The sequence below is a fragment of the Heteronotia binoei genome, chromosome 20, assembly GCF_032191835.1.
Source record: "Heteronotia binoei isolate CCM8104 ecotype False Entrance Well chromosome 20, APGP_CSIRO_Hbin_v1, whole genome shotgun sequence".
Lineage (NCBI taxonomy): Eukaryota > Metazoa > Chordata > Lepidosauria > Squamata > Gekkonidae > Heteronotia > Heteronotia binoei.
This window is the reverse complement of record NC_083242.1, coordinates 36,660,524-36,684,960: the sequence shown is the minus strand read 5'-3', so window position 1 is coordinate 36,684,960 and position 24,437 is coordinate 36,660,524. Positions and strand designations below refer to the sequence as shown.

The 24,437-nt window shown below is 49.0% G+C and overlaps 1 protein-coding gene across 1 annotated transcript in view; it reads left to right on the top strand.

The window, feature by feature from the left end:
* Positions 1-24,437, top strand: part of GRIN2A (glutamate ionotropic receptor NMDA type subunit 2A) — a 388,418-nt gene that overhangs the window by 313,479 nt on the left and 50,502 nt on the right. Inside the window, exons 7-9 of the mRNA XM_060260719.1 lie at positions 3,752-3,877; positions 10,002-10,231; positions 12,173-12,333. Of these exons, the coding sequence (XP_060116702.1) occupies positions 3,752-3,877; positions 10,002-10,231; positions 12,173-12,333 (517 nt within the window). The remainder of the gene's footprint in view (positions 1-3,751; positions 3,878-10,001; positions 10,232-12,172; positions 12,334-24,437) is intronic.

The following is a 24,437-nucleotide window of genomic DNA, read 5'->3' as shown; positions in this document are numbered from 1 at the left end:
GCCTGGAAGCTCTTGGAGGATTGGCTACATCAGGGGGTGTGGCCTAATATGCAAAGGAGCTCCTGCTAGAATTCCAACCCTGCCTGGAAGCTCTTGGAGGATTGGCTACATCAGGGGGTGTGGCCTAATATGCAAAGGAGCTCCTGCTAGAATTCCAACCCTGCCAACCAGTCCCTTGGAAGGCACAGCTCTGTCTTGTGGGAGCCAAGAAGGTCCAGCTGTGGCCTTCCATGGAAGCATGATGCTGTGTTAGCTGCTCCCTTGCTTTGCTGTGTGAATGTGTTACTATTGCTCTGTTGCTCCCCAGACAAGACTTTCCCAAAAGCTTGCAGTCAATACTCCCTTTAAGCTGTGGAGTCTTGTGAGCAAAAATTCTACTTTGTGAGTTACTGACGAATAAAGTTGTGAGCGACTGCATAAATTAGTTAGCTCTGGGGCCATTTCTCCTGACCTAAGACAAAAATGTGTGAGCCTGAGGTGAGGAAACTGTGAGCTAGCTCACACTAACTCAGCTTAGAGGGAGCACTGCTTGCAGTACACTTTGCAAAGCCAACAGGAACGCACAGTGCCAACAGAGAAGAACCAAACAACTGTGCCCACAAACTGCAAAGAATAAAACACACAAACTTATCATTCTCTTATTGTTCCTGGAATAATCAAGATTGTTACAACTGGAATCTCGCCTATAACCCTGTGAGAAAGTGTCCAATGGACTTTGAATGTCTTAAAAAAAAATAATTAAGTGAAATCTTCAAGTGTTGTGTGTATATAGCATCTGAGAGCTGTTTCCATTGTATTCAGGAGTGCTTTCATGAATTGTTGTTATAGTATTATTACTGTGTTTTGCTACAAAAAATGAAACAGAGAATGATAAGTTTGTGAGTTTTATTCTTTGCAGTTTGGGGGCACAGCTGTTTTGGTTCTTCTCTGCAGGACACTTTGAGCCGAACTGGAACAATGCTCCAGGGCTTTGCCAGCTTTTTGGATGGTTCTGAGAATGCCCTCCCTTAATGTGGGACTGCCTGCAAACACCTTCCTTGGTTAATAATTCCATAAGAGCTGCCCTATTAATCTGTCATTGCCGAATTAAACAGGAATCCAACAGCTCCATGAAGACCTCACCAAATCTATCCCATCCTGAGCTTTTGTGAGCGAGGGCTTTCTTCATCATGCCCATGAAGAGGAGGTCCGTAGCAGATATATTCATACTGAGCAATCCGGCAGCAGAGAAGGGGGTGGGAGAAGAGGGGGGGAGCAGAGGCCAGTGCAAAACAAGAATCAAATAGTAATCGATCCGTTCTGAGTGGCTGAGCCCCTTCCAGCTGCGGATACATAGGTGGGGAGGGTTAACGTGAATTCTAATTCTGAGAAATACAGAGTGAGATATGTTGCTGAGTATTTTCAGCAAGGCAGTACAGAGACCATACAAAAGGACCACTGAATTAATTGAAATCTGTAAAGGGCTGGTCATGCCAAGATGTTGGACCTGTAGTGAGGGAGGGAACCAAAATGAGGGGTAGGTGGGAGATGGTGTACAATTCCTTGATGAATTCCAGGACAACATTTTCACACTAGATTCTCCCTTTGAAGTTCTTTTATGTCCATCTAGTCCAGCCTCCTGTCTCACACAATGGCCAATCAGTTCCTCTGAAGAGCCAACAACAGGGCAGAGAGGCCGAGGCCTTCCCCTGAGAAGAACATCAGAAGAGCCTTGCTGGGTAAGACCAGTGAGGGTCCATCTAGTCCAGCATCCCATCTCACACAGTGGTCAACCAGCTCCTCTGGAGGGCCAACAACAGGGCAGAGAGGCCGAGGCCTTCCCCTGAGAAGAACATCAAATGAGCCCTGCTGGATCAAACCAGGGAGGGTCCATCTAGTCCAGCCTCCTGCCTCACACAGTGGCCACCCAGTTTCTCTGGAGGGTCAACAACAGGGCAGATAGGCCGAGGCCTTCCCCTGAGAAGAACATCAGAAGAGCCCTGCTGGATCAGACCAGGGAGGGTCCATCTAGTCCAGCCTCCTGCCTCACACAGTGGCCACCCAGTTTCTCTGGAGGGTCAACAACAGGGCAGAGAGTCTGAGGCCTTCCCCTGAGAAGAACATCAGAAGAGCCCTGCTGGATCAAACCAGTGAGGGGCCATTTAGTCCAGTCTTCTGTCTCACACAGTGGCCACCCAGTTTCTCTGGAGGGTCAACAACAGGGCAGATAGGCCGAGGCCTTCCCCTGAGAAGAACATCAGAAGAGCCCTGCTGGATCAGACCAGGGAGGGTCCATCTAGTCCAGCCTCCTGCCTCACACAGTGGCCAACCAGTTCCTCTGGAGGGGCAACAACAGGGCAGAGAGTCTGAGGCTTCCCATGATCAGAACCTAAGAAGACGCCTGCTAGATCTGACCAGTGATCCAACTAGTCCAGCATTCCCTTCTCACCCAGTGGCCAACCGCTTCCTCTGGAGGGCCAACAACAGGGCAGAGAGGCTGAGGCCTCCTGGTGCTGGGATCCAGAGGCTGACTGCCTCTGAATGTGAGCCACATCCTCCGGCAGCAAGTTGCACATTTCAATAACTTATTGTGTAAACAAGTGCTTTCTTTGGCCTCTCCCAAACCAACTGCCCATCAGCATCATCAGATACACTTAAATTCTTGTATTTGGGGAGACAGAGAAAAAGTTTGCAATGCCCTCATGTACCCAAATCTAGGAACACTATGCTTTCCTTTGCCCCCATGACACTTCATTTAAGGTTTCTTATGGCTATACCAGCAGTGGCCAAACTTGCTTAATGTAAGAGCCAGGAGGGAAGGAGGGAGGGAGGGAAGAAAGGAAGGAATGGAAGGAGGGAGGGAGGGAGGGAGGGAGGGAGGTAAGGGAGGGAGGGGGAGGAGGCTGGGAGAGGTGGAAAGAAGGGGAAGCGATCTAAATTGAGACATGCCTTCTGCAAGCCAGCCATTGAGGTGGTGTAGGCTTAGAGAGCCACACAATATGTGTGAAAGAGCCACACATGACTCTCGAGTCACAGTTTGGCCACCCCTGATCTAGCAGAAAGATCTGCTGACCACTGGCATTTTAGGTTAAGGAGAGATACCTTGCAAAAAATGTAAATCAGTAAACCTCAACAAACATCCGTTGTTATTTTTGGCAGCCTCACCCTGGGCCCCGTATGCGGCAGGAGTCACCTGGCCCCTGTCCAGCCGTGCCCTGGGAGGTGGCAGCCATCCCCTCCTGGGCCTGTGCAGCCATCAGCTGGATCCACACTGATGCCACAGTGTGCTGGTGGTGGCACGGGCCCAGGAGGTGACAGCCGTGATTGGCTTAGGGTGCGAAAACACCTCCAGCCAGCCTTTAAAAAGCCCTGGGAGGAAAGAGAGAAGCTTGCACACATGGCCCTTTGGCATCTCATCAGGGCCAGCCAACTTCCGCTCCTGCACGATAGCACGAAATCGAGCCGACCCACATGACGATCCTCCCAGAGGATTGTAAGGAATGGCCAACTCCCACCCCAGGTCTGCCCTCACTACGCGTGCGATTCCTGCATTCCCTGCTCATTCCCCGAATTGCAGTGTCTGGTCTCCTCAGCCTGCATTGCAGTTCTGAAGTGGGGAAGCATCGTCAGGTTACCTGCTGCTTAGGAGAGGGGAGAAAGAAAGATCGTTTCCCCGCAAGCCCACTGGGCTCCCGTCACTCCCGCTCTCGCTGCGCCGCGCTTGTTGTGTAACCCCTGCCCCTCTTTCCTCCCCCCTCTCCTCTTCCCACAGAACCTTTCAGCGCTTCTGTCTGGGTGATGATGTTCGTCATGCTGCTCATCGTGTCCGCCATCGCAGTCTTTGTGTTTGAGTACTTCAGCCCCGTCGGCTATAACCGGAACTTAGCGCAAGGGAGAGGTAAGCGTCACGTTCTGCACCACACCAAAGAGACTCCGCTCCGCTCGCTTCCCTCTCTTCCCCCCTTCTCCCTGCCTGCCCTTTTCCTTCTTGGGAAACAATTAGAGCACACAATGGAGGTGGTAGGAGACCTGCTCTGTACGCCTTTCTTCCCCCCTTCCCAGTCAGATAGGCATTCTTCCCAAGAAAAGACGAGTCCGGATGGTGTCCTTTGAGAAAATACACCTCATTCTTTCAGAGCAAAATACACAGAGCCCCTCGCCTCAACATCAGCGAGCAGAGTTTCAGGCCCTCTTCAGAGTCCAACAACGCTCTCAGAATGACAGCTTTTAAAAGTCATGCTGTACATTTATTTCCCCTGTTGAACGAGTGCATTAATTGGCTGGACATTGAGGAAGTGTGTGTGGGGAGGGTGAGCTCTGAGTGGGGGGATTTGGCTACCCGATCTGAGACATTTCCCTGGTGATCCATTTTGTTCAACTGAAAAGGAATAAGAACATAAGAGAAGCCATGCTGGATCAGGCCAGTGGCCCATCCAGTCCAACACTCTGTGTCACACAGTGGCCAAAAAAACCAGGTGGTCCACCAGTGGGGCCAGGACACTAGAAGCCCTCCCACTGTGTCCCCCCAGCACAAAGAATACAGAGCATCACTTGCCCCAGACAGAGAGTTCCATCAATATGCTGTGGCTAATAGCCACTGATGGACCTCTGCTCCAGATGTTTATCCAATTCCCTTTTGAAGCTGTCTATGCTTACAGCCGCCACCACCTCCTGTGGCAGTGAATTCCATGTGTTAATCACCCTTTGGGTGAAGAAGGACTTCCTTTTATCTGTTCTAGCCCAACTGCTGTAATAGATAACCTCAGACCTTAAAAACAGTTCTCCCTTCAGCTGACCATTTTAAAAATAGAGTTCTATCTCACCTAGCTTAACTGATTCCAGCTTATGGTCTAGTTAGCTGCCTCCAGGGAAAGGGTCTTTTCAGTTGTGGCCCCTACCCTGTGACATGCGCTCCCTGATATCACCCATGCTCTTGGCTCCCACAGGATGCACAAGTCTGAATTGTTCAGGTGGCCTTTGGAGGTTATTTAGGGTTATTTAGGGTTGTTTTGATAGGGTGTGGTGCTGACTCAAATATAACTCATATATCTTATGAGTTATAAGATATAATATTTTATTAGATCTAAATATTTTATTTAGATATAATATTTTATAAGTTGTTTGTTTGTTTTTTGCTTTTAACTTATTTATCATGATACTGTAAAAGAGCTGAAAGCTGCTGTGGGACCCTCTGAGTGAGAAATGACTTAACCCCCCCCCCCCCAAATTATTCAATCAAGAATGAGAAAGGTAGCAGCTGATTGGGTGATTAATATGTGGAATTCACTGCCACAGGAGGTGATGGCAGCTACAAGCATAGCCAGCTTCAAGAGGGGGTTAGATAAAAATATGGAGCACAGGTCCATCAGTGGCTATTAGCCACAGTGTGTATATATATATATATATATATGTGTATATATACACACATATATACACATATATATGGCAATGGTGCTCTGTATTCTTGGTGCTTGTGGAGGGACAACAGTGGGAGGGCTTCTAGTGTCCTGGCCCCACTGATGCACCTCCTGATAGCCCCTGGGGTTTTTTGGCCACTGCGTATATATATGTGTGTATATATATATGTGTGTGTTTGTGTGTATATATATAAATTTTTGGCCACTGTGTGATACAGAGTGTTGGACTGGATGGACCACTGGCCTGATCCAACATGGCTTCTCTTATGTTCTTATGTGACACAGAGTGTTGGACTGGAGGGGCCATTGGCCTAATCCAACATGGCTTCTCTTATGTTCTTATGTGACACAGAGTGTTGGACTGGATGGGCCACTGGCCTGATCCAACATGGCTTCTCTTATGTTCTTATGTGACACAGAGTGTTGGACTGGATGGGCCACTGGCCTGATCCAACATGGCTTCTCTTATGTTCTTATGTGACACAGAGTGTTGGACTGGAGGGGCCATTGGCCTGATCCAACATGGCTTCTTTTATGTTCTTATGTGACACAGAGTGTTGGACTGGATGGGCCATTGGCCTGATCCAACATGGAGGTCCACCAGTGGGGCCAGGACACTAGAAGCCCTCCCACTGTTGCCCCCCCCAAGCACCAAGAAGACAGAACATTACTGCCCCAAACATAAGAATATAAGAGAAGCCATGTTGAATCAGGCCAATGGCCCATCCAGTCCAACACTCTGTGTCACATAAGAGAAGCCATGTTGGGTCAGGCCAGTGGCCCCTCCAGTCCAACACTCTGTGTCACATAAGAACATAAGAGAAGCCATGTTGGATCAGGCCAGTGGCCCCTCCAGTCCAACACTCTGTGTCACATAAGAACATAAGAGAAGCAATGTTGGATCAGGCCAATGGCCCCTCCAGTCCAACACTCTGTGTCACATAAGAACATAAGAGAAGCCATGTTGGATTAGGCCAATGACCCATCCAGTCCAACACTGTGTGTCACACAGTGGCCAAAGAACCACGGTGCCATCAGGAGGTCCACCAGTGGGGCCAGGACATTAGAAGCCCTCCCACTCTTGCCCCCCCAAGCACCAAGATCACAGAGCATCACTGCCCCAGACAGAGAGTTCCAACAATATGCTGTGCCTAATAGCCACTGATGGACCTCTGCTCCAGATGTTGATCCAGATTAAAAGCAGAGCAGAACTGAGAGGGCTTTACATCACTCTTGGGACCCCAAAATACGTTGTGTATGCCAGTCTACAGACTTACCAATGAACTGGAAACCATTCATAAAATGGCTTTGCTTCAGAAATGCCGACCACCATTCCCAAGGAAACCGTTGGTCAACCAGCGGGGGCTGGCCAGTGCCCGAGACATCCAAAACCCCCTTCCTTTCCCAGCAGACTTTCTGCTTCAGCACTGAAGAGCCAAATTGCCCTTTGCTGTAAGATTTGTGCCTCTAATTTCCTACACCGGAAAGCGGAGGAGAGCAGAGAAACCCTTTTGTTCCTACCCTTTTGTTTGTAATAGCCTGTGTATTGCCCTTATCTCCGGAACTCAGAAAGTGTATGTAATACTTTTTATCGGCTACCGCACTCTGGGCTTTTTAATGGTCTCGGGAGCTGTTTTCATAAGCCAGAAGTCAGCCCGATCGCATTTATTTATTGCCACCACAACTACGCTGGGCCACCCCGTGTCAAGGAAACGACACGGCTTTTCAAAAGCTTATTGGGTTTGGAGGCTAGATCACACATTAAGATTATAGGGAAGGAAGGGTTTCTGCTGAAACGAGGGTTTTCTGTTGAGCAGTTTGTCTCCAAGGGCTGGCGATGCTCAGTTGTGGCTTGGTTCAAGAGCCCCTGGCATGACGTTTAAATTGCACCAGTTGCAGCTAGAGAATTGTACCGTCCCAGTTAAAGTCGCTCCGGGGGTTTTGCCACAAAACCTAAAGGCAATGAATGGCCCAGCTGTTGATGAGAATCAGGATCATACTTGCTTCCTTGGGGGTACTAGCATGGTTCTCAGCATAAGGCATCTAGGAAAGGACTGTAGCTCAGTGGTAGAACCTCTGTTTGGCAGGAAGAAGAAGTAGGAGAAGGAGAAGATTAAGATGAAGAACATATTGATTTAAATCCTGCCCTATACCCTGAATCTCAGAGTGGTCACAATCTCCTTTTACCTCCCCCCTCACGACAGACACCCTGTGAGGTGGGTGGGGCTAAGAGAGCTCTCCCAGCAACTGCCCTTTCAAGGACAACTCCTGTGATAGCTATGGCTGATCCAAGGTCATTCCAGCAGGTGCAAGTGGAGGAGTGGGGAATCAAACCCGGTTCTTCCAGATAAGAGTCCACGCACTTAACCGCTACACCAAACTGGTATCAAGTTCAGTTCGCAACAGCATCTCCAGTGAAGAGAAGCAGGGAGGAGGTTATGGGGAGAGACCTCAGGGTATCAGGACCTTGGACAGTGGCTGCAGGCTAGAGGAGAGACCTCAGGGTATCAGGATTGTGGACAGAGGCTGCAGGTTAGAGAGACCTCAGGACCTCGGACAGTGGCTGCAGGCTACAGGAGAGGACTTTGGACTGCGGCTGCAGGCTGAAGGAGAGACCTCAGGGTATTAGGACCCTGTACAGCATCTGCAGGTTATAGGAGAGACTTCAGGGTATCAGAACTTTGGACAGTGGCTGTAGGTTAGAGGAGAGCCCTCAGGGTATCAGAACTTTGGACAGTGACTGCAGGCTAGAGAAAAGCTCTCAGGGTGTCAGGACCTTGGACAGCAGCTGCAGGCTATAGGAGAGCCCTCAGGGTATCAGAACCTTGGACAGTGGCTGCAGGCTAGAGGAGAGACCTCAGGGTATCAGAACTTTGGACAGTGGATGCATGCTAGAGAAAAGCCCTCAGGGTATCAGGACCTTGGACAGCAGCTGCAGGCTAGTGAAAAGCCGTCAGGGTATCAGGACCTTGGACAGCAGCTGCAGGCTATAGGAGAGCCCTCAGGGTATCAGAACCTTGGACAGTGGCTGCAGGCTAGAGGAGAGACCTCAGGGTATCAGGACCTTGGACAGCAGCTACAGGCTAGAGGGAGTGCAACAATGAGGCACAAATTCATGAAACGTTCCATATTGATGCAAGGAAGATTAGCATGGCTCCTGGACACAGAGGAGGCAAGACTGACCTTGATTGGCTCAGGGGAAGTCAGTTTTGTTTCGGGCGGGGCCATGGCTCAGTGGCAGAGCCTCCGCTTTGCAGGCAGAAGGTCCCAGGTTCAATCCCTGGCTTCTCCAGGTGAAAGCTTCTTCAAGAGCTGATGGGACCCACAACTATGCTTCCCTGAGGGCACTGCCTTTGTCTTTCTATCACCCCCTCTAAAGACGACACAACTCCAGCTCGTTTGAGCCCAGAAGCAGGGAGAGTCGTTCCCTGCCAACGACGCTGCGGTTTTACTGATCGCACATGAACGCGTGAAACTGGCCGTGGCTCTTTAAACAGAAGTCTTCCGAATAACTCATGCTACTTTTTAATGCACCAATGCAATATAAGGCAGCTAGGAAGGACCCATGGCTCCATGGCAGAGCATCTGCTCTGCATGCAGAAGGTCCCAGGTTCAATCATGGGCATTTCCAGTTAAAAAGAACAGGCAGTAAGAGATGGAAAGGACCTCCACCTGTCACCCTGGAGATCTGTTGCTGGTCCGAGCAGAAAATACTGACCTGGCTGGAGCAGTCTGGCTGTGTAGGCATAAGAACATAAGAGAAGCCATGTTGGATACACACACACACACTGCGGCTAATAGCCTACTGCCTACTTTTCTCAGTTATAGATTAGTCCAAGATATGAACAGGAAACTTTGAGGAGATTTACCTTGGCTGAAAGGGAGTCCCAAGAAGCACCCCCTGGGACTCCCTTTTAGCCAAGGTAAATCTCCTGGTTTCCTGTGCATATCTTGGTCTAATCTCTAACTGAGAAAAGTAGGCAGTAGGCATTAAATTGCCTTCCACTACCTCGAACAGAAGCTCCAGCCTGCTCCCGTTATGAGAAGCAGCTCAGCTCGACATTTTCCTCCCCCGGAAGTCGCCGGAAGGTAAAGGCTCACTCAAAGCTTTCTTTAAGGAGGGATTGTGACTCAGTGGTACAGCATCTGCTTGGAACACAGAAGGGCCCAAGTTCAAACCCCGGCATCTCCAGGCAGTAGGAGATGGAAAGGACCTCCACCTGTGACCCTGGAGCAGTCTGGCTGAGTAGGCATAAGAACATAAGAGAAGCCATGTTGGATACACACACACAGACACGCACACCCTGTGGCTAATAGCCACTGATGGACCTCTGCGCCATATTTTTATCCAAGGCAGCGGCAGTTTCATGCATGTCTAAACAAAAAGGGCATTTTTATGGAAGGCATCCCAATGGGGGGGAGACTCAAGTGAGAATTCAGGCCATTTCACTTTGCATTTTACGCATATGAGGACAGTAATCAATGCCACAGGCTAAGCGGGCTAGATTGTGCGGAGCTTTTTTCGTAGCGTCTTGTGACCGTTCTCAGCCTATCTTCAGAGGAGCCCTGCGAGGTAGGCCGACGCCGTGCTCTTTGTGCTTGCAGATCCTCACGGGCCATCCTTCACGATCGGCAAAGCTGTCTGGCTGCTCTGGGGCCTGGTCTTCAACAATTCTGTGCCAGTTCAGAATCCCAAGGGGACCACCAGTAAGATCATGGTGTCGGTTTGGGCCTTCTTCGCCGTGATCTTCCTGGCCAGCTACACGGCCAACCTGGCTGCCTTCATGATCCAAGAGGAATTTGTGGACCAGGTGACCGGCCTGAGCGATAAGAAGGTGGGTGCTTTTCAGCTGTGTTTTGTTCCTCCCCACAAATGTACATGGATTGCTGGGGGGGGGGGCAGGATGGGAAGTGAGGAGGCATCGTAGCTGAGTGGGGAGCCCAAAATACAAGGTCATGGGTTCCGTTCCCAGCATTCCCAACAGAGATGAGTACCTATCGTTCCTAGCTCCGTGCTGCAGCCTGCTTTCCTGTAATGTCAGTCACACTTAGAATCGTAGAGTTGGAAGGGACCTCCAGGGTCATCTAGTCCAACCCCCTGCACAATGCAAGAAATTCACAAATCCTTCCCCACCCCACCCCTAGTGACCCCTGCAGGCTCCATGCCCAGAAGATGGCAAACAGACACCTCCAGGATCCCTGGCCAAACTGACCTGGAGACAAATTGCTTTCTGGCCCCAAAGTGTCAATCAACATTTCCCTGGGTGTGCAAGAAAAGGCCATGAGAACTAAGCAGTGGTGCAAACCTTCCTGCCCTCCTTCCCATGATCTGCCGAAGTTTCTGGAATCAGCATTGCTGCCAGATGGCCATCTAGCCTCTGCTCAGAAACTTCCAAAGAAGGAGAGCCCACCGCTTCCCAAGGAAGCCTGTTCCACTGAGGAATGGCTCTAATTGTGAGGAAGTTATTCCTAATGAAGAATTATAGAGTTGGAAGGGACCTCCAGGGTCATCTAGTCCAACCCCCTGCACAATGCAGGAAACTCACAAACCCCTCCCCCTAAATTCACAGGATCATCATTGCTGTCAATGCACTTTAAAGACCAATGAGATTTTTGGAGGTATAAGCTTTCCTCCGTTTCCTGAGAGCCAGTTTGCTGTAGTGGTTAAGTGTGTGAACTCTTTTCTAGGAGAACTGGGTTTGATTCCCCACTCCTCCACTTGCAGCTCCTGGAATGGCCTTGGGTCAGCCATAGCTCTTGCAGAGCTGTCCTTGAAAGGGCAGCTTCTGTCAGAGCTCTCTCAGCCCCACCCACCTCACAGGGTGTCTGTTGTGGTGGGGGGGAAGTTAACGGAGATTGTGACCGGTCTGAGATTCAGAGTATAGGGTGGGATATAAATCCAATATCTTCTTCTTCAGCAAATATTGTGCAGAAACCCTAACGGCGTCAATTCCTCTCTGGAAACTGGTGCAGCTAATCTGGAGCACTGAGGAGGAATTTGAATGAGGAGAATTTCAGGAGCATCAGAGAGCCTGAATCCACCTTAAAGATGAACAAAACTTGTGACAGGGGAGCGACTTTTGTGTGAGGCACTGCTCACGTCTTTAGATATCTCCTAGACTCTTGCCCTTTACTGCTGTTTTGGACAGACTAATACAGCTACCCGTCTTGCTCTGCAGCCGTAGGAGTATCCATTTAAAAGTGCCTTAAGCTTGCAGGCTGTGGTGGGGAGGAAGGCATGCATCTGAGAGATGCCTGATGCATTCCTGCTGATGTCGCCCCTGCAATGCAGCAGTCTGCACAATCGCTGTGTGTCATAAAGTGTCTGTGTTCTCAGACAAGGTTGAGTGGGAAATGAGGCCCAGCAGGTTGGAGCCAGTGTCCTGTGAGAACTAAGCATCCCCCCCAAGCATGTCCCAGAATCCTTTGCAGTGCCTCGTGGGTTCCAGGGCAAATGTGCAGACAGATTGGCTTTTTAATATACTGATTTCGGTTTACTTGATTCCTGTCCTTCCTTTCCCCCTGGCGGGGACTCAGTGTGCCTTGTCTCACTCTCTCCTTTCCTCTCTCTTATCATAACAATCCTGTGAGGCAAAGAGTGTGGGGCTGGCCCAGAGTCACCCAGCAAGCTTCCAAGGCCGCTTGGGATTAGAATCTGGGTCTCTCCGGTCCTATCCTGGCACTCTTAGAAAGCGATTTTTGAAGTGAGGGAAATGCCACCTCCTCAGAGCTGTTTTGAACAGCCCCGTGTCCATTCTTCCTCCCCTGTCCTCCAGTTTCAACAGCCGTATGCGTATTCACCCCCTTTTCGCTTTGGGACAGTACCGAACGGGAGCACGGAGAGAAACATCCGGAATAACTACAAGGAGATGCATGCTTACATGGTGAAGTACAACCAGAAAGGAGTGGAAGATGCTTTGGTCAGCCTGAAAACTGGGTAAGCGGAATTTTGGTTGGCTCACAAGGTGAATTCTTATTCAAGAGATGCTTTCCGCACAGTGGGGCGCAACAAGTAGGGCGGATAGTAAAATATCTCTGCTTCGAGATCCATGCCTGCGCACAATCATTTTGGACTGGAATTGGGTGAGCTGTGACATGCTGGTCATGGGAACTGTTTCCTCCCGTGCAAAGGCAGACTTTCTTGGCAAGTTTGGAACGAGCAAGCCGACAGCCTTGACTGAAATGCACAAAAAGAAAGTGTGCGGTTTCATCTCAGGGTGTTCAGAAGTCCGCATTCTTATTGCATATTTTTCCCCTGCTTCCCACCCTCTCTCTTATCATAACAATCATGTCCTCTCTCTTATCATGTCTCTGTATTCCTATTGTCTGCCTGGGTGAGATAGGAGTCCCAGCACTGTTTTCCCTGCTTGGCTGGGAAAGGCGGGTCTAAACCCCCTGCCAAGTTGTGTGAGGTGTGTCAGGGGTCAAAGTTGTCGGTCGCTGTCATGATCCTTGGCCTAGCGAAACCTGCAGGCCCAGATAAGCCTGTCTAGGAGTTACAAAAGAGCCTACATTTCCCAGGATCCCTTCTGTCCCTCTGACTGGGTGGCCAGGTTTTGGAGGAAAACTGGCCCAGAGAGGGATGGAACTTGGGAGGAGAACATAAAAAGGCCAAGCCGAGGCAGGGGTTATTCTTTTCCTGGAAGGCTGAGCTGGAGGCAGGCTGGGCCTAGAGAGCTTGCAGCAAGGAAAAGATCCCTCACTCAAGGAAAGTGGTGAGTTCTGGTTAGTAGAGCAGTGACTGTATAGTAAGTCCAGACGCAGCGTTAGGGCACTGGTTTCGTTTCCCTTCACCCTTTTTGCTGTTTAATGCACCTTGTTTGTTATGATCTTTTAAATAAACCTTTTATGCAAGTTATGCAAGTTAACCCCCTGCAGGATTTGTTTTTGCTTTCATGCCACAATTCTGAGTAGAATTGGGCTCCTGAGGACATGAAAAATGCTTTTCTCCATAACTGCTGGGCAACAGCAGATGAATTAACACATGGAATTCACTGCCACGGGAGGTGGTGGCGGCTGCCAGCATAGACAGCTTCAAGAGAGGATTGGATCAACATCTGGAGCAGAGGTCCATCAGTGGCTATTAGCCCCAGCATACTCTCTGTCGGGGGCAGGGATGCTCTGTATTCTTGGTGCTTGGGGGGGCAACAGTGGCAGGGCTTCTAGTGTCCTGGTGGACCTCCTGATGGCACCTAGGTTTTTTGGCCACTGTGTGACACAGAGTGTTGGACTGGATGGACCACTGGCCTGATCCAACATGGCTTCTCTTATGTTCTTATGTGACACAGAGTGTTGGACTGGATGGGCCACTGGCCTGATCCAACAGGGCTTCTCTTATGTTCTTATGTGACACAGAGTGTTGGACTGGATGGGCCACTGGCCTGATCCAACAGGGCTTCTCTTATGTTCTTATGTGACACAGAGTGTTGGGCTGGAGGGGCCATTGGCCTGATCCAACAGGGCTTCTCATGTTCTTATGCGACATAGAGTGTTGGACTGGAGGGGCCACTGGCCTGATCCAACATGGCTTCTCTTATGTTCTTATGTGACATAGAGTGTTGGACTGGATGGGCCACTAGCCTGATCCAACATGGCTTCTCTTATGTTCTTATGTGACACAGAGTGTTGGACTGGATGGGCCACTGGCCTGATCCAACATGGCTTCTCTTATGTTCTTCTGTGACACAGAGTGTTGGACTGGATGGGCCATTGGCCTGATCCAACATGGCTTCTCTTATGTTCTTATGTGACACAGAGTGTTGGACTGGAAGGGCCACTGGCCTGATCCAACATGGCTTCTCTTATGTTCTTAGGTGACACAGAGTGTTGGACTGGATGGGCCACTGGCCTGATCCAACATGGCTTCTCTTATGTTTTATGTTCCTATGAATTGGGAAGAGTGAACTCCACCTTTTCCCCCCCTCTGTTGTTCCCTCTGCCTGGTCCTCACGCCTCTTGTTCGGCCTAAGCTAAAGGAAGCCTGAAGGGCTTGGGAGGGAACTCTGGGCCAGAATGGTGTCAGCAATCGGTCAGACCCCCCTGAGTTGTGACACTCAGGGACAATTTCAGAAGATTAAGAGCCGCTTCTCCGCTGCAAATTTTGGCTCTGCTGCAGATTTCGGAAGAGGGAGTTGAAGGCAACTGTACGACAGGGGAGAGGGAAAAACTGCCCAAGAACAACAAAACATATACGAACACAACAATATACGAACACGTTACGTAGACAAAATACGTATGTCACGAGCAAGAGAATTCAATGGCTGCTTGCAAGAAAACTCGGAGACATTGCACGGAAAGCACTGGATGAGATCGCTGAGAGATTAGCCACAAATCTAACCGCATCGGCTGTCAGATACCCAGTTCTGGCCTTTAGTGTTTTTGGCATTGGGGTGGACATTTTCCAATCTTCCCCAGTGCTGCGGTTTGGCACCTGGTGGCAGTTCTGCCCAGACCTTGGCAGGGTAGCAGCGTAGGTGACTGGAAAGGTATTTGTGTGAAATGCTGCTAGACAGTGTGGGCTTGTTGCCAGAGGTGCCAGATGTTTCCCCTCCCCGCTGCATTGCTTTTGACGGCTCCCTCCCCCTCCCCCCATGGGCAGCTGCAGTATCTTCCCTGGGTGATTTCTGAACGCGGACATCCCAAGGTGTCTGTTTCGCTTCCCTTGACGGACACCGTCTGTGGCAGATAGAGCAAATCACCTGTCATGTACAGGATTTTTTCCGATCAATATACAGCAACTGCTACATACTCCTCGGGGGCTGGGCTTGGTCTCGGGGCACCCGAGGAAGGATGGCAAGGCAACAGACAAGCACTCCATCAGCTGCTGTTCATGTTGGCACACAGATGCCTGGTGGTTTTCTTAACTTAAGCAATGGCCTGCGATTCAGCACTCAGAAATCCCAAGTCCCTGAAGTGGAATCAATTAAATGAAGCTTGGAAGAGCCTTGTTGGAGTAGGTGAAGGACCCGGCTAGTCCCAGAGCATTCCGCCTCCACGAGGCTCACAAGTATGAAACCAACCATCTTTCTCATGGCTTGTTCGTATTCAGAGAGATTCCGCCTATGAAAACAGACTGGGCTTCCATGAGTTTGCCTTCAAGTACTTGAAGGGCTGTCATAGAGAAGATGGGGTGGAATTGTTTTCTGTGGCCCCAGAAGGTAGGACCAGAACAAACGAGTTGAAATTAAATTAAAAGAGTTTCCGGCTCAACTTTAGGAAGAACTTTCTGACTGTTAGAGTGGATCCTCAGTGGAACAGGCTTCCTTGGTGGGCTCTCCTTCCTTGGAGGTTTTTAAACAGGCTAGAGGGCCATCTGACAGCGATGAAGATCCTGTGAATTTAGGGGTAGGTATTTGTCAGTTTCCTGCATTGTGCAGGGGGTTGGACTAGATGACCCTGGAGGTCCCTTCCAACTCTATAATTCTATGATTCTAATTCCCTTTAGGAGCCAGTGACTGTAGATACTTCTTCTGGCACTGAGTTCCACAAGTCAGGGGTCTCCAACCCTGTTGAACCTGTATTCTCTTTTGGAATTTTGAGGTGCTTGGGGGGGGGGGGGGGTGAGCTCCAATCACAAAATGTTAGGGGACTCCCTGAGGAAGACAGTTGCTTCCCAATGGGTGGTCCCTGCAGAGCCCACAGTGATGCTCCTGAGGTGAGGTGGAGGAACACCAGGACTGAGATGGAGATGCTGAGAGGAGAAGCAAGTGGGGAACAAGGAAACATAAGAGAAGCCATGTTGGATCAGGCCAATGGCCCATCTGGTCCAACACTCTGTGTCACACAGTGGCCAAAAAACCCAGATGCCATCAGGAGGTCCATCAGTGGGGCTAGAAGCCCTCCCCCTGTTGCCCCCTCCCCAAGCACCAGAATACAGAGCATCACTGCCCCAGACAGAGAGTTCCAACAATACGCTAATAGCCACTGATGGACTTCTGGTCCATATGCTTATCCAATCCCCTCTTGAAGCTGGCTATGCTTGTAGCCACCGCCACCTCCTGTGGTAGTGAATTCCACATGTTAATCACCCTTTGGTTGAAGAAGGACTTCCTTTTATCAATTCTAACCTGACTGCTCAGCAATTTAATTGAATGTCCACAAGTTCTCGTATTGTGAAAAAGGGAGAAAAGTACTTCTTTCTCTACCTTCTCTATCCCGTGCATAATCTTGTAAACCTCTATCATGTCACCCCCTCAGTCGACATTTCTCCAAGCTAAAGAGCCCCAAGCGTTTTAACCTTTCTTCATAGGGAGAGTGTTCCAACCCTTGAATCATTCTTTTCTGCACTTTTCCCAGTGCTATAATATCCTTTTTGCGGTGCGGTGACCAGAATTGTACACAGTATTCCAAATGAGACCGCACCATCGATTTATACAGGGGCATGATGATACTGGCTGATTTGTTTTCAATTGCCTTCCTAATAATTCCCAGCATGGCGTTGGCCTTTTTTATTGCAATCGCACACTGTCTTGACATTTTCAGTGAGTTCTCTACCACGACCCCAAGATCTCTCTCTTGGTGTCCCAAGCTACCACGTTGGCGATCACTGCCCTAAGAAATGCATTATGTGAAACTTTCTTTTGTGTCTTGAATCAATGGCTGGGTAATTCCATAAGGATGACCTCAAGACCTGTTGTTGTAGGAAAAATGGGGGGGGGGGGAGGTTCTTCATACCAAGTGCAGCATGTAATTTTTTGTTAATGTAATAATGTGGGTTATGAAGCGTGTGTCTCTATGTGTCAGCACATTGTTTGGAGAAGCTGAGAGCCTGCCGATCCCTAAGCGGTTTGGAGTGGTTCGGAGAGCAAACTTGAATGGAGTTTACAGGAATGTTTCAGAATAATGCATTATGAATTGTTGATAGTAAGGCAAAATGAATAAGACTCAGTGAGACACATAAAGTCGTCCAGACACTACTTACAAATCCAGCAAACTTACCTACTGTACGGCATACTGGAAGAGAACGGTCCCTAGAAGAAGAGCTTTGAGACTCGAAACGACTCAAGGACCGGTCATCATGATCGTCAGACTGTATTTATGATTATAAATTAATGAGGATATTGATCATTTTAAGAGACAGTAGGAATAAGAGGGCTTTCCGGATGGAGTAGTTTTTGTATGGTCTCTCGTAACTTGTACATTTCAATATTTGTTATATTATTATTATTGAGATTTGGATTTGATATTGAATATGGAGGATTTATATATATTGGTTCTAGTTGCTTTACTATTTTTACATGGAGAATTATTTCATGGGTTGTTAGATCCCTAAGCAAGGCCTGATGTGGAAATGGGAGAACTGGCCAGCAGTGCAGCAGAATTTTCAGGACCTTGGAGAGTTCTAAATGGACTCAGTTGTCGCTCTCCGGAATGTGGTGCCGTCCCGCCACTTCATCATATATGTAGTCCTGGATCTCCACAGTTGTTCTCGGCCTCCAGGCACTCTAAATGTGTGAAACCCAAAGGCCCAACTGTTAGGCCATCTGCCTCTTCCAATCTACCCCCCCGAGAGCTGGTGTGGTGTAGTGGTTAAGAGGGGCAGGCTCTAATCTGGAGAACCGGGTTTGATTCCCCACTCCTTCTCCACATGAAGCCAGCTGGGTAACCTTGAGTCAGTTACAGTTCTCTTTTTTGTTGTTGTTGCATTGGTCCTCCCTTTAGATAAGAAGTCTTTTGAGGAAGTGTGGAATCCTGTCGTAGATTATCTGAGTGAAAATAAATTTTTGCCTGGAAGTAATGAATATAGAGTGTGACTTACGTTTTAAGGTGCAGTTTTCCTTCTCTTTTGATTAATCTGCACTATTGATATTTTATAAGATGCGCTCATACTGAGTTATGATGTTCCCTGACAAATTAGGTCGTGTGGTTCTATGTTTGTAGTAAGATTTTACTGTTTGTAGATTTTCTTTTTAGTGTTTGGATTATGTTTCTTCTCTTTTGTATCTGCAATGCAAAAATTCTTTCAATTAAAATTAAAAAGGGGGGGGAGAGTCACAGTTCTCTCAGAGTTCTCTCAGCCCACCCACCCCCACCTCACAGGGTGTCTGTTGTGGGGAGAGGAAGGGAAGGCAGTTGTAAGATGCTCCAAGACTGCTTCGGGTAGTGAAGAGCAGGGTATAAAACCAACTCTTCTCTTCTTTCCCCCTGCTTCTTTCCAAGATACACTGGTGGAAGAGACAAAGTGCTTCAGGATAAGGCATTTTTAAGCCCCCTCCAAGAGCTTTATTCTGCTTGAAACTGTGGTATAGAGGTAGGAAAGGTGTCTGCCAATTCCTCCGTACCATTTTCCTGAGTTGAAACGGCCCCAGCTGGAAATTATTTTCATAACTTCAAAATTGCACATGCTTGGAATACTCCACAGGGACCTCCAAAGTTATGCAAGTTAACCCCCTGCAGGATTTGTTTCTGCTTTCATGCCACAATTCTGAGTAGAATTGGGCTCCTGAGGACGTGAAAAATGCTTTTCTCCACAACTGCTGGGCAACAGCAGCTGAATTAACACATGGAATTCACTGCCACAGGAGGTGGTGGCGGCTGCCAGCATAGACAGCTTCAAGAGAGGATTGGATCAACATCTGGAGCAGAGGTCCATCAGTGGCTATCAGCCCCAGCATACTCTCTGTCTGGGGCAGGGATGCTCTGCATTCTTGGTGCTTGGGGGGGCAACAGTGGCAGGGCTTCTAGTGTCCTGGTGGACCTCCTGATGGCACCTAGGTTTTTTGGCCACTGTGTGACACAGAGTGTTGGACTGGATGGGCCACTGGTCTGATCCAACATGGCTTCTCTTATGTTTTATGTTCCTATGAATTTGGAAGAGTGAACTCCACCTTGGTCATTTCTGGCTGGCCCTTCTCTAGAATTTCACCCAGTGTTAGGATGGCCAGTCTGTAGTTTCCCAGGTCTTACTGCCCCCCCCCCCCCCACCTTTGAATAACAAGACAACATTTATCCACCTCCAGTCTCCTGAGAATTAGACCCAGAGTTCCAAAGATGACATCAACAGGTCCCTCAGATGCAATCCCTCTGGCCCTGGAGAACTTAAAACCTATTCCAAACATCGAGATGCTTTGTCAGGATCTTCTTACCTCTCCTGGACCACAAATTGTGCTTATCTGGAAGAACCGGGTTTGATTCCTCACACCTCCATTTGCAGCGCTGGAATGGCCTTCGGTCAGCCATAGCTCTTGCAGAGGTTGTCCTTGAAAGGGCAACTTCTGGGAGAGCTCTCTCAGCCCCACCTACCTCACATGGTGTCTGTTGTGGGGGGAGAAGGTAGAGGACATTGTGACCGCTCTGAGACTCTGAGATTCAAAATATAGGGCGGGATGTAAATACAATATCATCATGGCTTTTTTAACGCAGGAACGCAGTTCTGGCTGGCTCATCATCAGGGGGTGTGGCCTGATATGCAAATGAGCTCCTGCTGGGCTTCTACAAAAAGTCCTGACCACCATCTTCTTCTTCTTCTTCTTCTTCTTCTTCTTCTTCTTCTTCTTCTTCTTCTTCTTCTTCTTCTTCTTCTTCTTCTTCTTCTTCTTCTTCTTCTTCTTCTTCTCCTCCTCCTCCTCCTCCTCCTCCTCCTCCTCCTCCTCCTCCTCCTCCTCCTCATTTGTTCTGCTTTTCCCAGTCAGTTCAGCCTGCCCCTTAGGTGGGGGGAGAACATCGAGGTTAAGATGACAGAATAATCATCTGCTCGGCCTGCTTTTCAAGGCTGTTATGAGGGTTACTGCGATCGTGCTGATTGTTATGATTAATGCATCAAACGAGGCTGATTATTCCCGCATGGTTATTATTAATACCTCAAATAATAGTCATATCCATTCAGCCTCCTTTGCCTGTCTGACATCCTGTCTCCCCCCCCCCCCCCCCACCAAATTATTCCTTGTAGAATCATAGAGTGGAAAGAGACCTCCAGGGTCATCTAGTTCAACCTCCTGCACAATGCAGGAAATTCACAAATCCCTCCCCCCCCACTCCCAGTGGCCTCTGCTCCATGCCCAGAAGATGACCACACACACATACACACACACACACAAACCCTCCAGGATCCCTGGCCAAACTAGCCTGGGAAAAAAATTGCTGCTCGACCCCAAAGTGGGATCGGGATTTCTGTGGGCGTCTAAGAAAGGGCCATGAGAGCGAAGCCCCGAAGCAGCCCTTCCTGCCCTCCTTCTCTCATGATCGGCCTCATTCACAGAATCCGTATTGCTGTCAGATGACTCTCTAGCCTCACTTTTTGAGACACACTGGCCTGCAAGCCCCAGCCATTCTCTGGATCCTTTGTTATGGCCGATACACACAAAGTTGCGCTCGTGTTCCCTCTGCTAATCTATAAGAGAACTATGCGGTCACAGAGTTACCGTGATCCAGACAGCGGGCGTATGGTTTATTGATAAAACCAGAAGACAAACAATGCGCGCGCACAGATCTCTCTGTTCGAAAGTGTTTGTCAGTGTTTCTCTCCAAGAATCAGGTCCATTATAAGAGTTTATATACAGCTTGATAGCATGTCCAATGCGGTACAATTAATTTTTAATTAGCTAATTAATCAAGACATCATGATTAATTAATCATGACCTCATGATTCTGCCCCAATTTCACTTTGGTGTAGTGGTTAAGTGCACAGACTTTTGTCTGGGAGAACTGGATTTGTTTCCCCACTCTTCCACTTGCACCTGCTGGAATAGCATTGGGTCAGCCAGAGCTCTCACAGGAGTTATCCTTGAAAGGGCAGCTGCTGTAAAAAGCTCTCTCAACCCCACCCACCTCACAGGGTGTCTGTTGTGTGTGTGTGTGTGTGGGAAGGTAAAGGAGATTGTAAGCCACTCTGTGACTCTGACTCAGAGAGAAGGTATAAATCTACAGTTGTCTTCTTCTTCCCATCTATAGAGCCAGTTTGGTGTAGTGGCTAAGTGTGTGGACTCTTATCTGGGAGAACAGCGTTTGATTCCCCACTCCTCCACCGGCAGCTGCTGAAATGCCCTTGGGTCAGCCACAGCTCTCGCAGAGTTGTCCTTGAAAGGGCAGCTGCTGTAAGAGTTCTCTCAGCCCCAGCTACCTCACAGGGTGTCTGTTGTGGGGGAAGAAGATAAAGGAGATTGTAAGCCGCTCTGAGACTCTGATTCAGAGAGAAGGGCAGGGTATAAATCTACAGTCTTCTTGTTGTTATTTCCCCCCTGAGTTACAGGAGCTGGTGCCCAGGTGTCTTTTTAGTAATTTGCTTTCTGAAACAAAAAAATATTTATGTACACATTCTGTAAACTCTCTTCCGTCCAGATATAATTATAGCCAGATAGGAGGCTCGTCACTATGGAAACGTGGACCTTATTCTGGGATGGCTAGGCTGTGATAGCATTTTGCTTTTCTGCTTTTTGGCTGTCTTCCCGGGTGTGTACCTTCTGTTTGTTCAGTCTCCGACCTTTCCCCTACTTAAAGAGTTGCTTAGGAAAAATAGGATTCTGAATATCAAATGCAGGCCTTAATATTAAACATATCAAAGCTTAGTCAATATATCTCCTTATTCAAGTATGATTCTCTATGCAAAGCGTGGCTAGATATGACTCTTAAATTGGTTTCAGAGATAGTAGTGAAAGCTGTAGGTTCACACCTAACATGGCTCTTTGTTGACCTTTTAAAGCAATAGTGCACGCTTTAGGTTCACACAGGCTGACTCATCTATCATAGCTCCCGTTTTTAAATGGGCGGTGTGAGGCTCGTCTGAAGGAGGAGGGGGCAGCTTGAGTCACAGACCATGAGACCCTTGGCATATGAACATACGAAGCTGCCTTCTACTGAATCAGACCCTCCTCGGTCCATCCAAGTCAATATAGTCTACTCAGACTGGCAGCGGCTCTCCAGGATCTCAAAATGAGGTTTTTCACGCCGACTTGCCTGGACCCTTTTTAAATTGGAGATGCTAAGTTAAAATTGAAGGTCCCAGGGGATTGAACCTGGGACCTTCTGCTTACCAAGCAGATGCTCTACCACTGAGCCTCCATCCCTCCCCAGTGGATATCGGGAAGCATTTTGCTAATTGACGGTAGCGCATTGGAAAAGAAGCCTGTTGCTCGATCATGCTAGTTTGGTGTAGTTTGATCATGCTAGTTTGGTGTAGTGGTTAAGTGTGTGGACTCTTATCTGGGAGAACCAGGTTTGATTCCCCACTCCTCCACTTGCACCTGCTAGCATGGCCTTGGGTCAGCCAGAGCTCTGGCAGAGGTTGTCCTTGAAAGGGCAGCTGCTGTGAGAGCCCTCTCCAGCCCCACCCACCTCACAGGGTGTCTGTTGTGGGGGAGGAAAGTAAAGGAGATTGTGAGCCGCTCTGAGACTCTTTGGAGTGGAGGGCAGAATATAAATCCAATATCTTCTTCTTCTTCTTCTACAAAATGAGAACCAGCGAAGTCCCTCACAAGCAGGGATGGAATTCTAGCAGGCGCTCCTTTGCATATTAGGCCACACAGCCCGGATGTAGCCAATCCTCCAAGAGCTTACCAAAAAGAGCCTTGTGGGCTTGTGGAGGATTGGCTACATCAGGGGGTGTGGCCTATTATGCAAAGGAGCTCCTGCTAGAATTCCACCCTACTCACAAGCGATCCCATCATCACATGTGTGGCTCATGCCCTCGTTTTGCCAGTCCGGCTCCTGACTGGGGTTCTTTCTGGCCAGGATAGGTGGGCAAAAAGGGACCTTGCCTTTGCAAGTGAGGGAAGAAGTATGAGGGCCTTTGCAGAACCATCCAGAACCGGCTGCTGCAGTGAGGAGCTTTTTGATTCCCTCCCCCACCCCTTCTTTTGTGGAGCCGTTTTCCTCACGCTCTGCTTCTGTTGTGTTTCGCCATGAAGGGGCAGGAGATTTTGACAGATGGGAAGGAGAACGAAGGGAAAAGGTGATTTGTTTCTCCCTTTGCCCGCCACGACTTGCTGGGTCAGCAGCAGGGCTGAGCGCTAATGATTTAAAGTAGAATTTTTAAATGGAAATATTGGCTTCTTGCACTGCAGCGAAGTCGAGAGACACATGCTGAGTATGCAGCTGTGGTACCACCTTGCGCTTTGAGTTTCCTCCTGCTTCGGTCCTCCAAAATGTCTCAGGGGAATAAAGTAAATGACAATTCAAATTCAATGGGAAAAAAGCACGTTTCTTAGAGATGGTGTCAGGTGAAGTTCTGCGCAGGCATGCTGGAGGTTGACAAGGTTATGCATGGAATAGAGAAGGTAGAGAAAGAAGTCCTTTTCTCCCTTTCTCACAATACGAGAACTTGTGCGATGAAATTGCTGAGCAGTCGGGTTAGAACGGATAAAAGGATTAACACATGGAATTCACTGCCACAGGAGGTTGTGGTGGCTGCAAGCATAGACAGCTTCAAGAGGAGATTGGATCAACATCTGGAGCAAGGTCCATCAGTGACTATTAGCCACAGCGTATTGTTGGAATTCTCTGTCTGGGGCAGTGATGCTCTGTATCCTCGGTGCTTGTGGGGGGGCACAGTGGGAGGGCTTCTAGTGTCCTGGCCCCACTGATGGACCTCCTGATGGCACCTGGGTTTTTTGGCTGCTTTGTGACACAGAGTGTTGGCCTGGATGGGCCATTGGCTTGATCCAACATGGCTTCTCTTATGTTCTTATGTCTGGGGCAGTGATTCTCTGTATTCTTGGTGCTTGGGGGGCATAGTGGGAGGGCTTCTAGTGTCCTAGCCCCACTGGTGGACCTCCTGATGGCACCTGGGTTTTTTGGCCACTTTGTGATACAGAGTGTTGGCCTGGATGGGCCATTGGCTTGATCCAACATGGCTTCTCTTATGTCTGGGGCAGTGATTCTCTGTATTCTTGGTGCTTGGGGGGCATAGTGGGAGCGCTTCTAGAATCCTAGCCCCACTGGTGGACCTCCTGATGGCACCTGGGTTTTTTGGCCGCTGTGTGACACAGAGTGTTGGATTGGATGGACCACTGGCCTAATCCAACATGGCTTCTCTTATGTCCTTATGTCTGGGGCAGTGATGCTCTGTATTCTTGGTGCTTGGGGGGCGTAGTGGGAGGGCTTCTAGTG